The sequence below is a fragment of the Hippocampus bargibanti genome, linkage group LG08 (assembly GCF_051943395.1).
Source record: "Hippocampus bargibanti isolate YZ-2025 linkage group LG08, ASM5194339v1, whole genome shotgun sequence".
NCBI classification, from domain to species: domain Eukaryota; kingdom Metazoa; phylum Chordata; class Actinopteri; order Syngnathiformes; family Syngnathidae; genus Hippocampus; species Hippocampus bargibanti.
Window position 1 is genome coordinate 21373644 of NC_142741.1, and position 15907 is coordinate 21389550.

Below are 15907 nucleotides of genomic sequence, written 5' to 3' on the forward strand. Positions count from 1 at the left end.
TTAGTAGAAATTTGTGTTTTATGGGGAACTAGAAACAGATTATTCGCATTTTGTATGGTTTCTTATGGGAAATAAATGTTTGGCAGACGAACTTGTCACCTTACACACACTTTCTGGGAACCAATTAAGTTCGTAAGCTTAGGTATCACTATTTATTTTGCACCCAACTCTGCTACATTGTCACTTTACATTTTCCTAACGGGTGATGGCGATGAGCATTTTGACAGAGGCAAATGCCAAAAAAAACTTTCTTCAGGCTGTGTGTGCTATTTATTTTTTTTTTAAATTCCGACTATCCCTTTATTCAATCAAGCATTCAGATTTTTGGAAATATCTGGTATTTTTTTAAAATATGCAAGGCCAGTGAACAGGTGAAGATCATTGCAATCAACAGTTACTCAAGTTAACAGATTCAGTGCTTTTATTATTTTATACAGTAAAGTCTCGTTATATCGATATCGGTTATATCGATAGTACTGCTTATTACGATACTATTTCTATGAACGCAAGGAGAAAAATTTACATGCCGCAGGATCGGATATTTCGATAGTCCGGTTATATCGATATTTTTTCCGACCCCCGAGAATATCGATATAACGAGACTTTACTGTATTACCAAAAGGACTAGCTAACGTAATTCTATATTTGTATGGGCGCTGCACATACAGTCCTGTATTAAAGGGAAAGCAGCTTCATTTATACGATAACGAGATTTATTTAAAAAAAAATACATTTTTTTAAATCCTTTATATTTGTTGAATCATCTTCTTTTCCTTTCGGCTTTTCCCTTCAAGGGGTCGCCACAGCAAATCAGTGTCCTCCATCTTTACAGGTTACATTTGTTGAATAAACCTTAAAAATACAAAACCTTTTTAATTGTGAATGTCTGACTCTGGAATACAAGTTTTCGATTTCCATTACTACATGTGGGAAATGTTTCTTTGAAATTGAAACTAGGTTGATTGAGAGAATGTGTTGGACATATAACACAGTACCATTAATAAGTTACTTTAACTATATTTTTTCCTACCAAACAGTCCTTGTTGCAACCAAGGACTTTGGAATCAGACGGTGGTGAACTGTTTGCTCTTGGCCTCAGATATGCGCTTTTTGAATGCTCTTGTTGATGTACTCACAGGTATCGATCAACTGGGCAGTTTCGGTGGAGTATTTTATGGTTCAGTGCTGGGCCTCCCGACAGAAAGATAATCAAAGAAAGGCTGCTGATGTTGTGTGGATTACAATGGCAGCCAACACGCAGATAGACACGAAACATGGCAATGTAGTGAGTCACATCCAGCCGACTGTCAAGTCTGTGCACGCAACGTGCCTAAAATGATTCCACCATGGCTTTTAAGCACACCAAGAACACAGCCAGAGCCAGGGGGAGAAACGCAAAATACAAACCGTGACACATTCAAATTTAAAAAAAAAACTTTGACAGGTAATATGTGTGTGAAGTCGATGGAGCCTTTTATCTGTAAGCTCGAAGCAAAGGCATTCAAAAAAAGAGAAATATCTCATTTGACTTTCTTCCAATGTGGAAAAAAGAAGAACGTCAGTGGGCTTGAAGCCTGTGCGATCCTCTGAGTCCATGGGGGCGAGCGAGCGCAGTGGAAAACAGTCCCCGCTGCTAATCCATGTCGGGCTAATTACAGCTTTGATCCTTTGGTGAGCGCGTCACCTAGAAAGGAGGGAGCCTTTGGGGGACATTGTTTCTGTTAAATCAGTCGGGTTTCTGTCACACCTGCGGTGCACATTTGTACACTACTGATTCAGTCTCAACGATTGGGTGATCCATTTTACAAAACTAACTCAACTAGTTTAAGGTTGTCGAGTGCTGCTATTGATAAAGGGCCTTAGTTTCAGACCTAATTTGGGTGCTGAGGCAACCATATTTCTTCATGTTAGGCCTAATAACAATTTTAAAAAGAATGAATGATGTATAATTTAGCAAATTTGGGTTCAAACGACGTCATGCAACCGCAGTTGACAACGATGTGACCAGCCATTTGATGGGTAGGGGAAGAGGCAATCTGTTTGTTTATTTGTGCCAGTGTACCAATATGTTTAATATTTGTAAAGTGACTGAATTTAAGATGCTATTTCATAATACCAGTAAGATGAAAAAGTCGATTTATCATGATGGTTAATTAGTCAATTACTTAATTAGACAATATTAGTCATTTTTAAAATTGCCAATAATTTTGCCATGTTTTTTAAACAGGTTACAAACTAAGTTTTAGGGAAGCACTAAAGGAAAAAAAATTATTTTTATTCCATATATTTGTTTGATTACTCGGCTGATTAATCAAACGTCAGAATTTTAATCTGAAATAATCATTCACCTTAAAAAATTATAAATAAACATGCAGCTAAATAATTGTTTAAGCAAATAAATAATATAAATAATTCAGGTAGATTCTTTATATGGTGGCTTTGCACTCATTGCAGACGGCTTGGAAACTATATCTTCAACGGCAAAGGAGGTTTATTGTAATCTGACTGCGGCACGTTGTGCTACTCTAGCAAAACAAACAAACAGTTGCTGCATTTACCGCTTCCACAGTCTCCGCATTAAAGGAAAAGGCAGATAAAAGATGACTCCGGTTGCAGCAATTTTGTAGTGTGTTTTTTAGTAAAAGATGCTTTTACTTTTTACTGCGATCTCAACCAGAAGCCGTAAATGAGAGTGATCTTGTTTTATGCGGCATATGCATTTAATGATAATGATTTCCTTTTGAAACCAAACCGTAAACAGCCTCACAATTCATTTTCGAAAGGGCTGCTATGCATAGGTGCCATTTGTCACTGAACCGGAGAAGATGCAGAGACAGATTAAACGGGTAATTGGTAGCTTCGGCTCTAAAATAGCCTGCTGTCCTTTTGATAGTCCCAAAACATACAGCCACAGAGAAAGGGAGGAGGAGGATAATTGATGATAAGTAGCAGATGGCATGGCATCAGTTCTGCATTTTTGCCACTGACGCATTGATTGAAGGAATCTGCCTATGCAAAGATGGGGGGTCTGTTTAGGTGATTGTTAGTTTTCTAGCACTTTAGAAATGAAACAATATGTCAAATACAAATCAATTATGTTCTTGTTTTAGAATCAGGTGGAATGTGATGATTGAAAAGCAGCAGCTCTTGAGTTCGCAAGCCACTGTGCACAGTCAGACGGTTTTGATCAGCATCGATTTTCATTAATAAAGATTCATTATCCAAGGCAACTCTATGAAAATGTCAAAATGCCTCATTTATTTCCTACAAGTGGACAGCACATTAACACCGCTTTGCGAAAAAAAAAAGTTAATTGTAATAACACAAATGTAACTACTCATTTGTGCTCATGTGGAACATAAATAAATGTTGACTCAGTTCTTTACAGTTTTGGTGTTTGAATCGTAAATGTTGAACAGATCCGACTTTAAAATATCCTCTTTTGCATGTGATTTTTGCTGATGAAATGAACATTTTCATATTTTTTTTCTGACAAAACTACGACATATTTATGCTTCACAGTATTAGACCGCATTCTCGCAAAATGTAGACATTTCTTCAGAGTTTTTAAAGGGACGAAATTTCTCACAAATGTATTCTCATTAATCTATTGTAAAAACGTTCCTAACATCATCCAAAGTTGTATTTTCTTAAAATGTCTCAATTTCTTATATTACAGTGTCATTTGAACCTTTATTATGATTTTTTTGTACAAGATTGTTTTTGTAAAAATGAATTAATTTTGCATCATGAGGATGTAATTATCATAATATTAGAACTATTTTCACACATTTGAACTTGTTCTTGTGAAAAAAAAACATTATTTATTCTTGATAAGATCTTTTATTTTTCTCATTGCATGTTTTTTTCCCTCAAAATTATCACACCTTTAATTTTTCTGAAATGATGAGCCCAATATGTTACACCATTTTCCTATTAATATTGTTTTTTTTTAAATAAATTATGATTGTTCCCCCCTCATCATAATTTAATATTCATTTCATTAAAAAAAATCTTTGTGTAGATATTTTTTCTGGGAAAATGATATCTTTTTTACAATGGTGTCTAACCAATTCTCATATTATGTATTTAATATGCTACGTTGCAGTGTGACTTTCACTCCTGCACTCTATTCTTACAAAATTTGAACTTTTAAGATCGTGACTAAATAAAACGACTGTCCTTGATTTCGTAGCTTTTTTCCTTAATCATTCAACCCGAAAAACAGCAGTTATAACAACCATAACATTCGGTCCACCTGCATTAGATTTCTCGCAGAGGGTGTGCAAACACACGGGCATGAAACATTCTGAGATTGGGCCATTTTTATGTGATCATCACTAGATTTTGAAAATGGAGTGTCCGACGAATGACCCGTGCCACCGTGGCACAAAAAAAAACTGCACGTAACGTCCACAGACCAACACTGCCTTGTGTTACCAAGCCCACCGTACTCATATTACCCGTTTGAACATAAAAGCGCGTCTTTTTCCTGTGCTTGTGTCAATAACTTCCAACCCACGTCGCCAGCCGCAGTCACCGACACGAAAAGCTTCAGAGCCCCGCTGCTATTAGCTAACCTTAGCTCGGCTCTTTAGCTTGGCCCGGATTGACGTCCTTCGTCCTCGGTCGTGACTAAGCTGGAGACCCCCCGCCGCTTTTCATCCGTCGAGTCTCTACTCCACCCGACTGTTAACACTGGACGCCGCGTACTAAAACCGTCTCAGGTCGCCTTCAACCCCGCTTCCATCATGGTCACGCGTCAAATAAGTGCCGAGTATAATTTTGTTTTCCTTTTCACCAGCAACTCACGAGACACCCACCTGTAGCGACCTTCGTTTCGGTAGCTGCGCCCTCCAGGGAAGAGAAACAGTGGTGGTGTTTGGCGAGGGCGGTGACCAGGTCCAACACCTCGTCTCGCGGACGCCAGCGTGTGACCGACCGCAGTCTCCAGTCTGCGCGTTTCAGAGCGAGTGCAGCGAGACGAAGCTCCAAGCAACGCGGCACGCAATTGGTCGAGCTGAGCGGAAGTGATGCGATTGGTCGAGCTCAGCGGAAGTGTGGCTGCTTGTTTAGCAAAAAAAAAAGGGAAAAAAGGGGGCGTGAGGCGTCACGAACGTCGAACGGGGACGAGATCCGGAAGCACTTCTGAATTTGCACAATTTACCGCGGACGTGTTTTGCGTGTTTATTCGATATCAGAGCTATCTTGTGTAAAATCCACCAGTTCGCTTTTTGTTCTCACTGAGAAGACAGTCCGTTTAATAGAGAACGCCACGTAACCAAACTCTGAAAATAGATTAGTGGACTTCCTGTTGTGGCCGGCTCTTTCAAATGAACGACTGGAGCCGGTTCTTAATCGGGAGCCGCTTGAGGAGCTGACGTATCCCCTGACCCCCCTTCGGTTGAAGCCGCACGTGATTGGTTAAAATCCGTGGTAAAAAACGGCACACATCCACGCGCGCACGCGCATGGATGTGGTTGTGGATGTGATTCCCCCCACATTTCAAAAACATGCATGATATACACAGTATAGAAAAATGGATGGATAGATATTCAAAGAAAAGGACACTGTAAATTCAGTTCCATATTTCCCAATACTGTACCGGAAAATAGAAATCACCAAGGGCACATATGTCAAAGTTAAGGCCGGTGGCCAAATTTGGCCCCACCACATCATTTTATTCGGCCCGTGAAAACAAATCAAGTGCAATGTTAAGTGCCATGATGCATGCTAAAGTCTGAATCAAATTGTATACATTTTGTATGTAAACCACAATAACAGTCATTATGTTTTACTTCAAATTTGAAAACTATATTCATTAATTTGTTTTGCTTTGTATGTAGTATGTGGAGGAGATGAAACATTCTAGTGGTTTCCCCAAATTCAAAATGGCCCCTGAGAGGAAAATAACGACAATGTGACCTGTGCCAAAAAAAAAACAGTTTGACACCTCTGACCTAGGCGAAAGCAGTCATGAACGAGCGAACTGTCTTGTCTGTCAAAAATACGGCAAATAAAAATGAAAGTTTCACACTGACGAACACATTAAACGTTTTCTACGTGACAAACTGTTTTACAGCAAATCCAACTTGGTAAAACACAATACACACTGGAGAAAAAAACATTAGGCCTCCTCAGTTTGTGATCAACGATTCACTGACAATGTGTTATTAATAAGACCTATTAGAACACATACCGGGGAGAAACCTTTATCTTGATCAATGTGCGATGAAATATACCCAAGGAGAACAACATAAAAACACACATTCACCAGGAAGACGTACTAGAACTGGTTTGTGGTCAAATATTTCCTGAGAAGCACAAGTGTGCACCGTATCATAAATAGATAATACATAATTAATTATGAATTTATGTATACGTTTTCCCCGAATTTTATACCTTTTTAAAATCATTTCAAATAATGTATGGCGTACATCTACTTTTATATGGGGAAACAAATTACAAATTGTGAAACGATCTTACAAAGACCATTTTGGCTCAAACCCCGTTCTCTCTACTGCTGGTAGCCAATGACAATGCTGCCGCCGATTGCTACTATTGTTACGGCAAACCAGAAAAAGTAATCGGTTTTTTATCGCTTTGTATGGTCGGATAAAAGGAAACGTTCTCTCAGTGGCACTGTTTGACAAGAATCCATGTTGAATGAGCAACCATGAGACACATGCGGGCTGTTGAAATGTAATACTTCGGCGGGCACTAGGACCAGGCATCTCACCAGCACGTGCACGGGAATGGGGCGAGTGCATGTTACATATACGTATTTCACTGCATTTGCTGTTTTTAGTTAGATCCACTTGTTAGCAGTTGGAATAAAGACGTACTCCAGCCGATCGTGTGTTCTCCTTCATCAACTGCTACAATACTATAAATGTCTCACAATCTTTCTCAGGAATTGCATCGACCACAACTGTTTTGCTTTCAAACCGGGCGGGCAATGACGCGTTCTCACCTCCTGGAGGCAATGCCGCTCTAGAATGGGCGAACAAGACATCGTCTACCGGAAGTGAAACCTTCGCTTTTCCGCATGTCAACAATAAACACTAGAAAGAAGATAGCAAAAGGACGGCGGTCTACAACTTCGCATTCGTGATCACATTTTCCCCTCTCTACGTATATATCTCGAGCAGTACAACGACCTCACAGATAACTTGGTTTTCGCTGCGCCATGTAGCTTCTCGTGAAATTTCACGACACATCGCCAAGCAGTGATTCAGTGAGTGTCGTCGTCGTTTGAAATGAAAATGTGTGCAAAACGTGTGAAAGAAGAGTACGAGGAAGAACTTTGTGGAACACAAGACGACAACCAGCGAAAACCTCAATTGGACGTTGTTTTCAAGAAACCTCAAATGGTGTTATACGGAGCAGGTTTGTCTGGCTCTCAGTTGTCTTGTCTTTGTACTCTATCGTTGACATTCTTTCTGCATGATATTAACTGTGCTACACTTGTGATATCTTTCTTTTACGCAGCGTCACCTCGATTTTTGTGTGACAATTTCCAGTGATTGACAGGTGACAACCCAGAGTGTAGTACTTTCTGTGGACATACATACATGCACACGTGCATACTTACATACATACACACACACACACACGCAAACACAGATACATACACAGTAAATTACAGTCATGGCCAAAAACGTTGGCACACCTGTGCTTCTGCTATATAGCGCGTTGATTATTTCACAATGTCCTTGCAATTATTTACATTTTTGGTGTACATATGTCACAAATAGAAAAATGTATGTTAAAAAAAACTCAAGTAGCTACCAGTGCCTTCATGAAAAATAAGTGTCTTATATTTGTCTCAACTATTTTTAGACTGCACTCCTAGTGGTTATTGGGAACTCGCCAATAAAGAGTTAGTCATACATTTTGCTGTAATACATTCAGAAATGTTAAAAACAAGTGAAAGGCTTTGGTGAATCCTGGCAATTGGACATGGACTTTGTAATACAATATTTAAACAGTCCCAAGCAGGATGCGCTGACCTCGTTTTTGCCTCAACAAGGTGACACAAAAATAATGTTAAGTCGTTTACTCACATATCTTTGTTCACACTGAATCTTGTGGGCTGAGATGCAGGAGGAGTAGAATAGGACAAGGGTGGCCCAGCCGGAAGAAAGAGTGAAAGTGGAATAACGCATAAAAGATATTGATTCACAATATGTCTTTTAACACTGAAACTGAGTAAAATATTGGCCAAAGACTGACCAAAGACCTATGATATTTTTATCTTCTTGGTTCTTGCAGACATCTATAAAGAAAATCTTCATCCTGAGCAGCAGGAGTGGAGTTGGAGGGTGGAGCAGGAGGAACCAGAGGTCTCACACGTTAAAGAAGAAAAGAGTCATCCCATTAAAGAAGAAGAGGAGGAACACAGTATCGCTCAGGAGGGAGAGAAAATTTCATTGTTGGATGGTGACCATATCACCAAGTTGACACTGACCAGTGACCATGTAAAGAGTGAAGTAGATGATCATGATGAATACCAAGAAGGAGATGACCATAACCACCATGCAGGACCCAAAGCAGACTGCCTCTTTGCTCCTGACTGTGACGGCTTCATGTCTGACACTGATCATGATAAAGCAAAAACGACATGTCCCACCCCCAACAAACCCCGCCAATGTTCTCAGTGTGACAAAACATTTTTCAACAAGTCAAATTTAAAAAGACACATGGCAACGCACACGGGGGAGAAACCTTTTGCCTGCTCAGTTTGCGGTATGACATTCAATTGGAAGGCAGATTTAATAAGACACACAAGAACACACACCGGGGAGAAACATTTTGCCATCACAGTTTGTGATAAAACATTCAAGCAGAAGGGACACTTGGAAAAACACATAAAAACACATAATGTGGAGAAAAATCTTGCTTGTTCGGTTTGTGGAAAAAGATTTTCTGTCAAGGGAAACTTAGTGAGACACACAAGAACACACACTGTGGAAAAACCGTTTCCCATCTCTGTTTGTGGTAAAACATCAACTAAGGAGGGAACACACATTGTGAAGGATCCTTTTACCTGCTCAGTTTGCGGTCAAATTTTCGCCAGGAAAACAAGTTTATTAAGACACCTCAGAACGCATACAGGGGAAAGACCTTTTTCCTGTTCCGTGTGTGGTAAAAAATTCACAATGAACTCAGATTTAACGAGACACAGAAAAACACACACAGGCGCCAAACCGTTTGCCTGCTCAGTTTGTGGCAAAAGATACACTTGGAATAAAGATTTAATAAGACACACAAGAACACACACTGGCGAAAAACCCTTTGTCTGCCCAATTTGTGGGAAAGGGTTCTCGATGAAGATTGATTTAATACAGCACACAAAAACACACACCGGGGAGAAACCTTTTGTTTGTGTGATTTGTGGGAAAAGATTCACTATGAAGTCAGATTTATTACGGCACAAAAGAACACATGCTAGGAAAAGAAAAAAGGCAGGTTCAGACTGCAACAATAATGCTGGATTACAAGGTCTATGTCCTGAAAAGCAGGAGCCAAAACTCCCCCATGGAAAGGAGGAGGAGTCAGAACCTACCAACACCCAAGAGGAGACTGAAAAATCTCCTCACATTAAAGAGGAACAGGAGGATGAGGATATTACCAAGCTACTAATTACCGTTGTATCTTTAAAGACTGAAGATGATGAAGGCAAGGGTCAAAGTGAAGGCACCAGGGAGGCAGAAACTCCAGGTTGCAGCTCAAGTCGGCACATGACAAGAGAAGGTGAGAGAGACCACTGTGGACAATCACAAGCAGACAATCATTTGGCACCGCTATCGGATAGTGACGATGCAACGTCACCCTCCTCTGACACCGATGATGATAAACACTCGCAAAGTCACACTGAGAGCAAACGTTCCAAATGTTCTCAGTGTGACAAAACGTTTGCGACAAAGTCAACTCTGAAAAGACACATGAGAACGCACACTGGGGAGAAACCTTTTGCCTGTGCATTTTGCGGTAAAAGATTCACTGGAAAGACAAATCTGATAACGCACACGAGTAAACATACTGGGGAGAAACCTTTTGCCTGCTCTGTCTGCGATGAACGATTCACTTACAAGGAACAATTGGGAAGACACGCAATAATGCACACTGGAGAGAGACCATTTGCCTGTTCAGTTTGTGGCAAAATCTTCACCTGGAAGGTAGATTTTCGAAGGCACGCAAGAACTCACACTGGGGAGAGACCTTTTGGCTGCTCGGTGTGTGATAAAACATTTTCAAGAAAGTCAAGTTTAATAAGGCACACAAGAACACACACTGGTGAGAGACCATTTGCCTGCTCCGTTTGTGGTCAAAGGTTCACTCAGAAAGCTCATTTAGTTACTCATGCAAGTACACACACAAGTTCTTCAAAAGGTCATCTTTTGCCTGCAAAATGTGCAACCTAACTTAAACTCATTGACTGCCAGACGATGTGCAAAAATGTAGCCACTCCAGTGCCAGGGTTTTTGTCACTGCCACTCAAATTCCAGGACCCGCAGAATATTGAGTTTTAGGACTACATAAACATTCAAGTCTAAGAAACCTTAGACTTTCATCAGAAAAAAAAGAGTTAATTCCTAAATTATATGGGTTTGGAGTGATATGAGCTTGAAATGAAAGTGGCTGTCCAAAATACAATGCAATACATATATATTGGTTTATATAGCACTTTAACAACAGCTGAAACTGGAACAAAGTGCTAACATTGATAAAAGGGAAATGCTGCCCTCCTGTGTAAGAGAAAAAAAAACATTGCCAGAGGCCATTGCCAACTTCTGAAGTTTACATTAATTTCAGCAGTCAATAAATAATTTAAAATTGAATTAGCCATTGGACAGTGTACACATGGTAAGAGCTGCATTTCTCTGTTGTTATCCAAAAATCAAAGCTTTCGCTTCTTTTTTTTTAACAGGATGTGAAAACAGTCGTACTGATGAAATCATAAAAGGCAGGGCTTCAAAAGCCCTAGGCAAGGTGGCCAGAATGACAAGCTCAGTCTCACAAAGCATTTTGGATACTGTATTCACAAAAAGTTAGGGATATTTATTTGGCTTTCTGGTCAGGATGAGCCTAAAATATATTTGAACCTTTAAAGATGACTTTCTATAAGCTTTTGAATGCACATGTCCAACTGTTAAATGTTTCTGTACTTTTTGCACAAGGAGCTTCATGATGAAATTCACAAGTGGTTGTTTGTTTTGATTCAAACAATAAATACTGGTTCAAAGCCAAACACCCTCGCTTTTTTATGAATCAACTAAATTGTGCTATTTTGTTGTCGGGTAAACATGAAACAGAAATTTAGTATAGCTGTTAAAGCATTTGAGTTTAAAGACAAGCCTTTAAAATAAGGATGTGCAATATCAATTTAGAAATCCATTTGAGCATGTATTCATTATCCTTGAATCCAGCCTGTCTGCACCCAAATGTTTTATAATTGCTTTGTGGCAATCAAAAAAATATTAAATCAAGACTGCTCAACACAACCAAACAATTATGGGGATGGCCAACTGCACCCACATTCTAATAAACAAATCAACAAACATAAACAAACACACAACCGAATACATATCCATCCATTTTCCTGACCACTTAATCCTCATGGAGGGGGGGGGGGTGCTGAAGTCTTTCCCAGCCGTCTTCGGGCACTCCACCTTGAATTGGTTACCAGCCAATTGCATGGCACACAGAGACAAACAACCATCCACACTCTCACTCACACCTCGGGACAATTTGGAGTCTTCAATCAGCCTGCCGTGTATTTTTTTTGGAATGTGGGAGGAAACCAGAGGACCCGGAGAAACCCCACGCAGGCCTGGGGAGAACATGCAAACTCCACACAGAGAGGCCGGACCCGGTTTTTAACTCACGACCTCTGCACTGTGAAGTCGATGTATTAACCACTCAACTACCTGGCCGCCCATCAGATAAATAAATACATAAATATGTAAATACATAAATAAGTAGATAAATACGTAGAGAAATAAATACGTTAATGAACAAATAAATAAATAAATACATGCACGGTGTGTGTGTGTATGGTGTGTTTCATTAATAATCAATGGGCCATTCAGTGTGTAGTCAGGCGTGTGCACAGTTGCCCACCCCTCTTTTCGATGGCACCACTTGTATTCAGTTCAAACTAAGGAGTCCAAGATGGCGCCCGAGCAGGCAGCTGTCAGTAAGTGCTCTTATGAGCCTTGCTTTTTTTTGTTCTTTTTGTCTTGTTTTTGTGTTTTCTTTTGTCACTTTGTGTTGTTGTGCGTCATGTGGAACGGATACGGATGGTTTTTCAGCATTTTTGGCCACGACATTCATCAAGGAGGAGACTGTGCTGACCTTTTCGGCAGTATGAGTATGCCAGTACTGTTTTTGAATGGGAGGAATGTCGGTGCCATTTGACTGTGACGGCTGGACAGCTCTGGGGTCATTGTGCTTTTTTGCTCCTGTCGTGGGCAGCATCATCGCAGCCCCGCTTTGTTCAGCGAAAAGGTCGGTGCTGTTGGACAGTCTGCGGCTGGATGTGTGCATGGCTTGAGGAGCCCACGATGAAAAGAAAGGAGTGACAGTGCAAAGGGTCGATGCATTTGTGGAACTGTCGCAGCTTGGAATCAAAGCGGATTTACGTGGGACAGGAAATGTGAGACAATGTCTTTTCGTCAATGGATGCTACAGCTGCGTGTTTGCTGTCAAAATTTAGCTTGTAGTCAACGTGCACATTCCACCACGATGTCCCTGATCCACTGGTGAAGAGACGCTTTGATCCTCTCCTCTTTCATCTGGAACTGCTTTGTGTAACAAGGAGGGTACAGAAAGTGCTTAAAAATGAATGGCTGTGTCTTTGTTTTGTCATGTTATTTGTTATTTAGCTTTTTTTTGTTCTTTTGACTTCAAGACGGCGCCGCGAGAGTGGCTGCCTTTCCAGCAACTCCTGTATTTTGTTTTTGCTTTCATAACTTTGCTGCTGTGAAATGTACATTTCTCCACTTCGAGACTAATAAAGGCAAATCCAATCCAATCCAAACGCAGACTGTCTGCAGTTCCTAAACAGGCCTTACAGGGGGCAGTGACGTCCCATCAGGTAGAACCAGGTGCCTGCTGTTGCTCCGACCCACAGCCTTTTACACGGGGTAAGCGAGTCGATCGTTGACTTGACTGAGTTCTCGCCCCAGTTGAAGTGGGGCGGCAGTCACCGCAGGACGCAGCTCATGTCGCCGCAGGGAAAAGACAGCAGTTTTCTCACCACTGCACTATTCCCTTTTAAGCCCTTAGTGGCAACGCGTAACGGCCACGCGTGAGTTCGCGTCACGGCTAGCCGTGTCATGTCATGACGCCGCCGGAGATTTCCTGCACATCTGTCCGCTGTTACTTCGAGACGCACCCTGTTTTCTCACCGCACCGGTGACCGAAACGGTATTTTCCCGGAGAATATTGCCTCTGTTTGTTTCTTCCAAAAAAGCAATCCCGTGGATAGACCTGCGATTTTTTTTAACGGGATGGCCGAGAGAACCTCTGTCGGGCTGCTGACCGTGACTCTGGAGCCCACGCCGGCTGTCGCTATGACCCTTCCGGCGGAAGTCCGAGCCAAGTTGGCCGAGTTGGAGTTGGAGCTGTCTGAAGGTAACTCGAACACGGTCATGTGATTTTTTTTCCCTGCCTTTTGTCAATTCGCAAATTTAGTACGCTTTTCTGGTCATGTTGCCACACTGTCAGGCAAACATCTGACAATGGAAAAACCTCACAAAATATGGATGCACAAATTATGTACCTGCTGCATCACATGGAAGAGCATGTAATTGTTCTGCACTACACGTCGCTCATATACATCGACGTTAAATAAAAATGCTGCATTAATTTCCCCACACTTGATTAACGCAATATGTGAGTTAGTTTTTAACATTTACTGGTACATATTTTACTCTAAAAAAATCACTGTTGTAGCATAACAAATGACACCAAGTATACAGCAATTGATTGACTTGCATAAGGATTTTGAGGATCAGCGCCTCAGATCATTGATGGATGGATGATACCGTACACAAGTGCAGTGGAATGGCACCAGGTAATTCAGTTGTTCTGCTTGTCACTTTATTTCAATGGCAGACTGATAGGATGTATTTGTCGGAGGTTTTTGTCTTCAGACCTATTAGGTCTTTCCTGAGGAATACCGGTTGGGAATCATTGGTTTAATTCGTAATTTGACAGTTCCCATAGCTGATGTATGTATGTTGCCATTTTGACAGACAGTGGAGCTTCGGTTTACGAACACCTTGCCTTACGAAATTTTCGGTTTACGAATGTTAAATTTATGAAAATTAAACCTTGCCATAAGCATTACTTTTCGGGATACACATGGGGCGCCGCCCCACCACGGCTGGCGGAGTAATCTTCGGCGGAAGAATACCAAAGCACATGACCGAACAGCGCCCCAGCCGGCCTACCTTTCCACACCCACTTTGTCTGAATGCACACGTCGATCTTCTTCAATGATTCATAATGGATACTTTTGCTGTTATGGGACCAAAAGACCCCACCACAGGCTCATGTTCAGCCAAAGAAGACACAAAACAAAATTACAGTCAAGGAGAAGAAGATCATTGAGAAACATGAACGAGGTGTGCGGTTGTCTGATTTAACAGCCCAGTACCAATATGCTAAGTTGCGTGTGTTGCTAAAGGTGTTTCCGTGCTGTCAAAAGCAACGGTCTGGGGCAATAGAAGAGATTGAAAAACTTCTGTAAATTTGGATTAACGAAAAGCAGCTAGCCGGTGATAGCGTGAACAAAGCAATTATATCCGAGAAATCACGGCTAATTCACTCTGATATCGTCATGCGGCAACCTGGAAGTTCACCGTTTATTGATACAAGGGATCATTCCTCGAAATGGTGACAGAAGAAGGCTACGTTCCTCAGCAAGTATTTAATGCAAATGAGACCGGCCTTTTTTGGAAAAAGATGCCTCACCGGACTTTCATAACACAGGAAGAGAAGTCTGAACCCCATTCCATCAAGCCATCAACGACCGTCACAAAGGTAAATAAAACGACTTTATTATACAGCGCAGTGTATTTCTGTCATTACAATACAATAGCACATTTATTATACATAGAATAAGGTATATTGTTTGTAATTTTAAGGCTTATTTAGTTGAAAAGTATATTTTATGGAGACCTGGAACGGATTATTCTCATTTTAATGGTTTCCTATGCGAAATTATTTTTTGGGATACACACTGTTCGCCTTACACACTCTGTCTGGGAACCAATTAAGTTCGTAAGCCAAGGCCCCACTGTACTCAAGAGTGTTTCTTTCCCAATGTCCGTTGACGCAACGCATGTGTAATTTACATCATACAAAGCTAAATCTCACCAAACACACATGGCCAAACCAAAATATGACACATATTGAATACTTGATGCAATGTACTACTATGTTGCAGGCCTAGATAGATGAACAAAGTCACTGCTGTGTCCCTCATCTGTGCCTGTTGTAAAGTTTTGGTCAGCGAACATTAGTGGAATGTCTGTGTGGACACACCCATGCATGATGGTGCTGTGTGCTGGTTTTGGGGACATACAATGGGCATGTCTGTCCCAATGGGTCTTAGCCGAATAGACGTCAGCTAACCTTAAAGCAAGAAAGACAGTTTGACACAATCATTGTTGTCACAAAGGCTTTGAAAGTAGCATGTCACTGATTTTCATCCCACTTGCACACTTAAATACAAGGTGTCTCATTTTATGTCTTTATATCCCAAAACTGACACATACATGCTAACCACAAGTTTTATGTTGTGACACCTCTAACTAGTCAAAGTCCCGACATGAAAAAACCTAACATTTTGGGACAAAGCCGAGATTCAAACATCCGAACTGTAATGCAAGAG

The 15907-nt window shown here is 40.9% G+C and overlaps 3 protein-coding genes across 8 annotated transcripts in view; 2 read left to right on the forward strand and 1 right to left on the reverse strand.

Annotated features, from left to right (window-relative positions):
• Positions 1-5010, reverse strand: part of LOC148894783 (hyccin 2-like) — a 34976-nt gene extending 29966 nt beyond the window's left edge. For 2 of the 3 annotated variants that reach the window (XM_089002977.1, XM_089002978.1), the window contains exon 1: positions 4824-5010. The gene's annotated coding sequence lies outside the window, so the exon portion shown is untranslated. The remainder of the gene's footprint in view (positions 1-4823) is intronic. The other variant, XM_089002979.1, reaches the window with a different exon arrangement.
• A 2035-nt stretch (positions 5011-7045) lies between these two features.
• On the forward strand, positions 7046-11314 carry LOC148894784 (uncharacterized). Its single transcript, XM_089002134.1, has 2 exons — positions 7046-7389; positions 8275-11314. The coding sequence occupies exons 1-2, from the start codon at positions 7260-7262 to the stop codon at positions 10425-10427; spliced, it is 2283 nt and encodes a 760-aa protein (XP_088858260.1). The 5' UTR covers positions 7046-7259; the 3' UTR covers positions 10428-11314.
• A 1857-nt stretch (positions 11315-13171) lies between these two features.
• The window catches only part of LOC148894785 (disco-interacting protein 2 homolog A-like), a 95632-nt gene continuing 92896 nt past the window's right edge, over positions 13172-15907 (forward strand). For all 4 annotated transcript variants that reach the window (XM_089002129.1, XM_089002132.1, XM_089002130.1 and 1 more), the window contains exon 1: positions 13172-13641. In XM_089002129.1, coding sequence (XP_088858255.1) covers positions 13518-13641 — 124 coding nt within the window. In that variant the 5' untranslated portion in view covers positions 13172-13517. The remainder of the gene's footprint in view (positions 13642-15907) is intronic.

Coding starts and splice junctions, on each gene's coding strand:
- LOC148894784 (XM_089002134.1), top strand. CDS start 7,260: ATGAAAATGTGTGCAAAACGTGTGAAAGAAGAGTACGAGGAAGAACTT. Junction 7,390..8,274: donor AATGGTGTTATACGGAGCAG/GTTTGTCTGGCT, acceptor TGGTTCTTGCAG/ACATCTATAAAGAAAATCTT.